Source organism: Notothenia coriiceps, unplaced genomic scaffold (genome assembly GCF_000735185.1).
Source record: "Notothenia coriiceps isolate Sejong01 unplaced genomic scaffold, NC01 NC01_scaffold00028430, whole genome shotgun sequence".
Taxonomy (NCBI): domain Eukaryota; kingdom Metazoa; phylum Chordata; class Actinopteri; order Perciformes; family Nototheniidae; genus Notothenia; species Notothenia coriiceps.
The window spans coordinates 73,825-81,653 of NW_011361131.1; the positions used below are offsets into that span (position 1 = coordinate 73,825).

General features: G+C 44.3%; 1 protein-coding gene across 1 annotated transcript in view; it reads right to left on the minus strand.

The window, feature by feature from the left end:
* tgfbr3 (transforming growth factor, beta receptor III) overlaps window positions 1-5,322 on the minus strand; it is a 73,205-nt gene extending 67,883 nt beyond the window's left edge. Inside the window, exon 1 of the mRNA XM_010785918.1 lies at window positions 5,141-5,322. Within this exon, the coding sequence (XP_010784220.1) occupies window positions 5,141-5,201 (61 nt within the window). The 5' untranslated portion in view covers window positions 5,202-5,322. The remainder of the gene's footprint in view (window positions 1-5,140) is intronic.
* Window positions 5,323-7,829: the final 2,507 nt, after the last annotated feature.

The following is a 7,829-nucleotide window of genomic DNA, read 5'->3' on the forward strand; positions in this document are numbered from 1 at the left end:
GAGAGAGAGAGAGAGAGAAAGAGAGAGAGAGAGAGAGAGAAAGGGGGCGGGATTCGGTTCACTCCCGCAGATTTGCGTAAGCGCCCTCGTAACGGGAGGCTGACAAGATATGATAAAGCAGGACGAAGATACGAGTCTATTAGTAAAGACCTGTCAGCTGCAGCTCATTCAGGTGATCTTCCTCCTGTGAGTGTGTGTTTGCGTGAGTAATTATATCAAAGTAAATATTCCACGATTTAATTAAGACACTGCTGTTAATTAAACTGAGTAATACAAGTGTGACCTTTATTTAACAGGCAAGAGATATAAACAGGGCCAGCATGGACGTCTCCTCCTTGACAGCGCTGTTAAGATAAAGGCCTCATCATAGGGGGAGAGCAGACCTGTAATTAGACACACAGGACTCCCGTTGCTACGTAAACATCCCAACCACTCTGCCTGGCAGCACACTGCCTCTGTGCCGCGCTGCTCCAGCTCCTCGCATGAATCACAGGGCAACATCTGGTTTAGCACGCTGGAAGGGACTTTGTCGGTTTGGCACGCTGTACGTGTGTGGAGTGTGTCGATTTGGACCAGACGACCCACGCCTGCCTCTCTCCTCCCCCTGGCTACCCCTCCTCTCAGATTACAGCGGTTGCACAATGCTTTTTGGCAGTCCCACTATTGCTGGCCCTATAAAGCATTGTGCATATAAAGACGAACCTTTTGCTCAACTGTGGGGGGGAAAAACATTAAAACCACTTTTGGCAGCACAGTGACTCCAGTCTGCCAAGAGTATACAACAAATCCAACAGAAAGAAAGTTGTTTACTCTAGTGTTTAAAAGTCATACGTATACGCCGTGAATATGATCACAATTCCCTTTTCCACTCATTGTTTGATTTAACAATCCCAAAAGATTATGTGGTTCCACAATGAGTAGCTGAGGACAGATACGCACTAATAGCTCCATCATTCATCAAGCCGCCCCATAAGTAGAATCAGGAAAGGCTATAGGAGGAGGAGAATGTACTACTTCAATCAATGGCGTGTTTTTCAGTGAGTCACCAGTCCGGCGTTGTGCCTCCAGTAAAACCAGCATCCTGCCGGAGCTGTTTCTGGCAAGTGCCTCAAATTAATATCTGGCATGGCTCCTAGAAAACTTGATTTTACAGCAACCCCAAAACTCAGCCCAAATGTCCACAATATATCCTTCACAAAATAACCATTTTGGCAAGCTGAGGAGAGGCGACCACAAAATGGTAGTGAGGATATGAAAGAAAAAGTTATAAACAGCTAAAGAATTGAGCGCAGCAGCAGAACAGAGACTTGAAATATGGACGTCAAGGTGCTCTCAGTCTGAGTTTTAAGAGTTATGGGAGGCACGGATCCTGGATAGCATTACGCTCAGAGAAGACTCATTGCAGACTAATCTAAACATTACGTAAGAGAGCTCTCCTCACAAGTTTAGAGGGCAGATGTTACTGTTTACACAGATGCAGCGAGATGATAGAAAAAGACAGAAAAAGAGATAGAGGTGAAGATGGGCTGAAGAGGTGGTGTGAAAAAAAGATGACAAAATTGATAAGCTTACCACTGAAAGTGAAAGTTCATTCAGCCAAATAAAGGTGGAAGATTGTTGTTTTATCTTGAAAATGTTATTGATTGACTGCCTTGACCTGCTCAAAAATCAGTTTGATAAACCCAAGTGCATCTGAAGATGTGTCCATTGTTCACCAAGTACAATCACTGCCAGGGCACTTTGGGGGAAAGGGCATTTGGTTTTCTAACTGTAAATATCTGTCCCTAGTGACACGGTTAAACAATGCGTTGTGCCGCATGAGGAAGAATTTAGAGGAAAACTTTGTACGTGACTTCATTGTGTTTGAGATCCTGGCATTGTGGTAGAAATTATGTTTGCTCTACCCACAGAACATACTGACTACACTGCTATTGTTTGAGTAGAAGTCCACTCTCTGGAGTGTGGTTCAAACCTCCAGGGAATAGGGAAGAACTTTTGAAATAATAACCTTTGGCGTCAATCAGACTGTGAGAATGAAAAATGGGATCACTTTTTTGGAGCGCTGGCTATGTGGCATGCCTGCTCCCGGGTAATCATCCCTGTGCTTCCGCGGAAAAGCAACATGGGGATCCAGATTAAAGCTGGAGTTAGTTATAGTCTAATGGCAAACATTGTGAAAGCAGACCCTGTAAACATGACAACTCATAATCAAAAAAATGGAAAAGAGACATGCACACTGGATTCTGAATGTGGTTCGTGCACGATTGTTGCCAACTTGAGCATTTTCTTTATCATACTGTGGCGCTGAGCATCAGGTTTAGATCAGTGAATTTAATATTTTGTTCAAACGATGAAACCGCTGCTAGATATTGAAGCCAATGTGGACAACAGTAACAATTCCTCTAGTTAATAGCCTACCCCTCCCACTACATAAATGACCACAACCAAACTTCTCCCGAGAAACATATTTATTTCTGCACGAGAAACCTTTTTAAAAAGTAACTTTTAATTTCACTTTTCCATGTAATATTTATGTTGCTTAACAAGGGCAATGCAAAAGTGGTTACCTGGCAGTGGCCTCTCTGAAATCTGATTGGTCAGTCTAAGTGTACATCATTTGCAGTTGACCGATACAATGAATTTGTCTGAAATCTTACATTCTATTTTATAAATAGTATAATATGTCAAATAAATAGTCTGTGATATATTTGTTTTTGTTTTACATGGTGATGTTTGTTGGTAAGTCATACGACTAAAAGAGGGATTGGCATGAAATGTGATAGACATTAATATTGAAGGTCAAAAGAAGCATGCACATTCCTCACAGTGAGAGGTACAGTACCAGGGGCGGACTAGCCATTGGGAATACCGGGAGTTTCCCCGGTGGGCCGGTGCTGTGTGTGGGCCGGAGGGCCAAAACATTTTTTTTTTTAAAAATTCTTTTTTATTTTGCCTAAATCCTACCGGCCCACATTTGTAAGTGTTCCGGCCCACGGGCTGGGCTGGGCTGGGCCGTTTTGATGGGCTACCTTTGTTCTATCTATCAGTTTCAATTTCACACATCAGGCCCGTAGCAGCAGTCACTGCGCAGTGAACGATCAGGAGTGAGTGACTGAGAGACCTAGCTGGCAGTTGGATTACAGATACATAAACAAGCTCCAAAGCGTAAAGGCGTTTTTTGTATAGTTTATAAGCTACAGTATTGTAGCGAGCCCTGGGTTCAGAGGGAGGGGCTTGCATAGGGNCAAGGCAGGGCAGGAGGAGAACTGGGACCTCTCCAAGTAGCAGTCCACATTCTATATTTAGGTCTGTTCGGGGACTTGAAACGGCGACCCAACGGCTCACAGTCCAAGCCCCTACTGACTGCCATAGATTTAGTCCCTAATTTTGCTCTCAAAGTGCACCAGATTGATGCATTTAACTTCAACATTTAAAAAAAAATCTTCCCGGGGGAGCATGCCCCCGTACCCCCCTAGAGGAGGTTAGGTCCACCACCTGCCCACAACCCCTGTTAAATTGTCTCACCCACATTGAGGATGCTTCCTACGCCCATGTTTTATTCCATGTGTCAAGTCAAGTCAGGCACAAATTGGGTCAAAATGTTAATTGCATCCAATGATCTGTTAACAATAAAATCCACTAGATATATTGGCCTGTAAACTATTTTGCTCTTAGGCAACCCAAGGGCTTCAGGGTAATGTGATTACTATATGAATAATGGTCCAAAATAACATAAAATGCATAGGGTTTTTTGTTAAGTAACATACTTTCGTCGCCGGCCGGCCGATACAAACCGCGCATTAAGTGGGACTGTCTGTCAATTAATCCCCGGGCCACTTTTTCCCCCCAGTACGCCCCTGTACAGTACTGTATTTCTCAATAATTAGACAAAGTTATGGTATGAGTTGTGGCAGTGCATTATCACCATCCATTGCCTAACATTAATTGATATATGACACAACGATAATGCACATGCATTTTAAGTATTCGCTCTTGTAGCAGTTCACTTATATATTTTCTCTGGCTCTGTCTGTTGGTTTGATTAACGGCTGTAAATTACTCAGTATTTGGCATTATCTAATCCTCATTCCAAACACTCTGACAGATACATGTAGAGCTGCTGAGTGTTTGTATTATGAGATTGAACTTGTCAGCACTTTCTTAAATGTAAATCCCCCTTACTCACGACTCTGGCAAAGCGCTGTCTAGAAAGGCATTCTGGGAGAAATAGTGGAAAATCCCATATGGACAAAGTTGCGGTTGTCGGACAAGACAGCACTGCAAGACTCTGTGCTGCGTAGTCAATATATGTTGTTGCTGATAGCAGAGTTGCATAGTGGAAATTAAAAACACATTCAGTCATGTCATTAATTATCTTTTAGATAGCTCTAGGCTTCACTTCCTGAACTACAACACAACAAACTCCTCGCAATGCTCTCTCTAACGGTACGTCCACACGGTTCCGTCGCGTGCTTCAACGGAGACGCTTCCCATTAACTTTGAATGGGGTGACGTCACGCTTTGCTGAACTGCATTGTGGTTCCGTCGCGTCGCTTTGCCTCCGTTGCTAGCTTCGAAAGTTGAGAAAACTTTTCAAGCGTCGACGGAAGTGCCAGCCAATCAAATCATATGCCAGTACAAGCGCTAGCGCTAGCCAATCAAACACGCTCCTTGTGTGTCCGGGGCGGGAGATTAATGTGATTGGTTGTTGGTCGCGCACTAGACACGCCCACCGGCAAGCTTCAACGCGACGGAACCGTGTGGACGTACCGTAAATCTCACCTATGTTTTCACTGTTGAAGTGAAAATGTCCCCTCTGTGGGAATAATAAAGGATTTCTGAAGGATTTCTGATTCTGATTGGCAACAAGTTACCTCTTGCAATGTTCAAATAATGGGGGAAGGACAAACAGTTATCTGCGATAACATTTCAAACTGTTTAATGACTGCCGGCTGCAGTATTCTAGCTCAATTCAGGATCAATTTAAAAGAAAGTTCCAATTAGTCACTTAACAATATATCTCCAATGAAAAGCACTACCCATAAAATGATGTAAGCAAACTAAAGTGTAATCTAATGTTGTTATTATATATGATAGCTCTATTTGTTTCACATGTAGCTTAGCAATGAAAGGATCTTACCTGCAGATGCCAAGCAGCATATTGCCAGAAGTAACAAGGGAATGGGGAATCTCCTAGCCATCCTGTCGTTTCCAGTATGAGGAAGGTGGGCAAACAGGCCTTTTCTCCTGCTCCTCACAAGGATGTTCCTCTCTATGAAGCAGTCTGCAGAAAGTCAGTTCCAAGCACCAACTGCAAAGTGAACATAAGTAGAGAAAGTCAACCAGAAGAAGAAGCAGGTTGCATTGAGTGTGGACAAACAGCAGGGAACTGGGCTCTGGTTAATATACACCCTGTGCTGTGGGAGTGATGAGATGAGACAAGAGAATCAGCAGTTTAGAGGCCAGCGGATTAATCCAGGAGGGTTAATTGGGGCTCATGCATGCTTCAAAGGGCCGTGCTGCACACACCTTTCCGTGCCAGAGTGTATGAAAAGTGTGGCTGACCGGCTTGCTGGGAGTGAAACACTTTGGGACATGCCACAGGTTATTAACACTCTTTAATTGAGAGGGCCAGGAAACACTGATGCTCCAGAGGGGTCTTAAGTAAGCAGATTAGTACTTACCATGCTAATCAGCATGACCTCCCCTAAAGCTTTAACTTTAGTAATGTGACCCAAAACATTGACTAACAGGACGCAGCAATACGTCCATGTACTAAACACTGAGGATGTCCAACACTTTTTACACAATCAACAGAGTTCCTCTTAACCAACTAACCTAACTAATAAAAACATAAAATAAGTTAAACATGGTCATGTTACTTTATGAAATGAAGTCAAACTGAAATTAAAATATTAGTATATTAGTATATACTTCTTGTTCCTGGGATTTTTGGCAGTCAGGTCATTAAACCTCAGCCCAACTGGAACCATGTAAGAGTGGGACTGCTGATAGCCTCCCTCCTTTATAGTGGGATAAACACACGATTGGTAACTTACAGTGGGGACCAGTTGGTGAGCTATGATATCTAGCTATCCAAATGGACACTTGCTATCCCAGCTTGCTAGCTTTCACTTTTTAAGGAAATACAACTGAGCCACACGATGGGTCCTCCCTCATGTTGAATATTGTGAAAGGAAAGGCGGCTTAAAAGGCTAACCAAAGCTATGTGGGCTTTTTCATAAAGGGGGAAACATATTTATTGACATGGTCCTAGAATCTCATATTTACTCTCCCGTTTGTTAGCGGTCCCTACTGAGGCATATCCATTTTTCAGGGCTCGACATTAAGGACTGCCCGATGGCCCGGGGCCATCTATTATTTAGCTCGGGCAATGAAGCCTCACCTGCTGGTGGCCCGATCGGGCAATCTATTATGCCAGTATCATGCAGCTCGCGCATCCAGTAATGAGTAACCCGACAGTAAAACTAAACATACCTATAACTAGTTACGGTAGTTTGAGAGGTAATTAAAATAGCTATGTGTGATATTCTAACCTGAAGTGTGTGTTTTGTCCGCTCACCGCTGCATGTGATCATGCAGCGCTGCGTGTCGACTCATCAGCAGCAGCTGATCTTTCTGTCCCGTCAGATTAGACTTCACTCGCGTTTATGTCCATATCGATCAGATCCAGCTAGTTCTAGCTAATGATATGACTACCTGCTTATTAAAAGACACCTAAACAATAAGTGTCGCTATGCAACTGGGTGAGACCACAAAGTATAGCGCAGTATTATGCATTTGTTTACATGCCCACCGGAACCCCGAGGCATTAGCAACAGATCAACGCACAATCAACCCATACAGGACATCTCTTTCTCCACATTAAGTGAGACTGCCAAGGCACACAGGGGGATAGGGCTTGTCTGTCACATACTCTTCTTGTTCCTGTCACATAAGTGGCGCAAACTGAAGCGGTATTGCGCTAACAGGGACTAATTATTTTGACGACAAAGAGAGTCTTTAGATATGCCGGCTCACGGGAACTCTGACGTCGAGCATTTTGTGTGCTTCGCGGATGCGCTCGCGGCTCCTATCGACTGCCTGCTCGGTCAGCTTCCGGATGAGGAAGGCATTTGTTCGACCAACTTACAGTAGATAACATTACAATTTTTTTTTAACAAAGGCCCAGTGGTCTTGAATTGGGCCGGTACTCACCGGTACGCGTACCGGCACTTCTGATTTTTACCATGTGGTACCGGCACTTCTTACTGAGTACCACGGCCAAGATGCGGTGTTGCGGTACTCAGTAAAATGCCGGTACTCAGCGCGGCATATACGTATATATTGTAGACGCAACGCAGAACGCAGCCGCAAAATGTGGGCTCTGACTCTGGGCTCACAGGGGTGACTGGCTGTTCTGACACTGACGTGCCATGCCGACTTGCCGACTCGTTCAGTACAGATCATACTGAATTCCGCCCCTCCTCAATTGGTCTCGTGTGTGTCATTCAAGCTCCGGGAGCGGTGTTGTTGGTGTATGTGTTGCCGGAGCGAGCGAGAAGCGCGCGTAGCCGTATCTGTGTATTGTCGTGTAGGGCATCTGGTGCTAGCTAGCCCTGGCGCTAAGCGGATATAAGGATGCTGTTTCACCACAAACCAAGGTGGAGGGAAAGTACCTTTGCTGTCAGACCTGAGAGGCTGATAACCTACAGCTCCTGGTGAGGTAAATTACTGCCCTCTGAGTCTTTAGTAAGTTACTTAGTTTAAGTTATCTCAGTGGGTCTCAAACGGTTCGGTCCACCCATTTAAATGTACAACACATATTT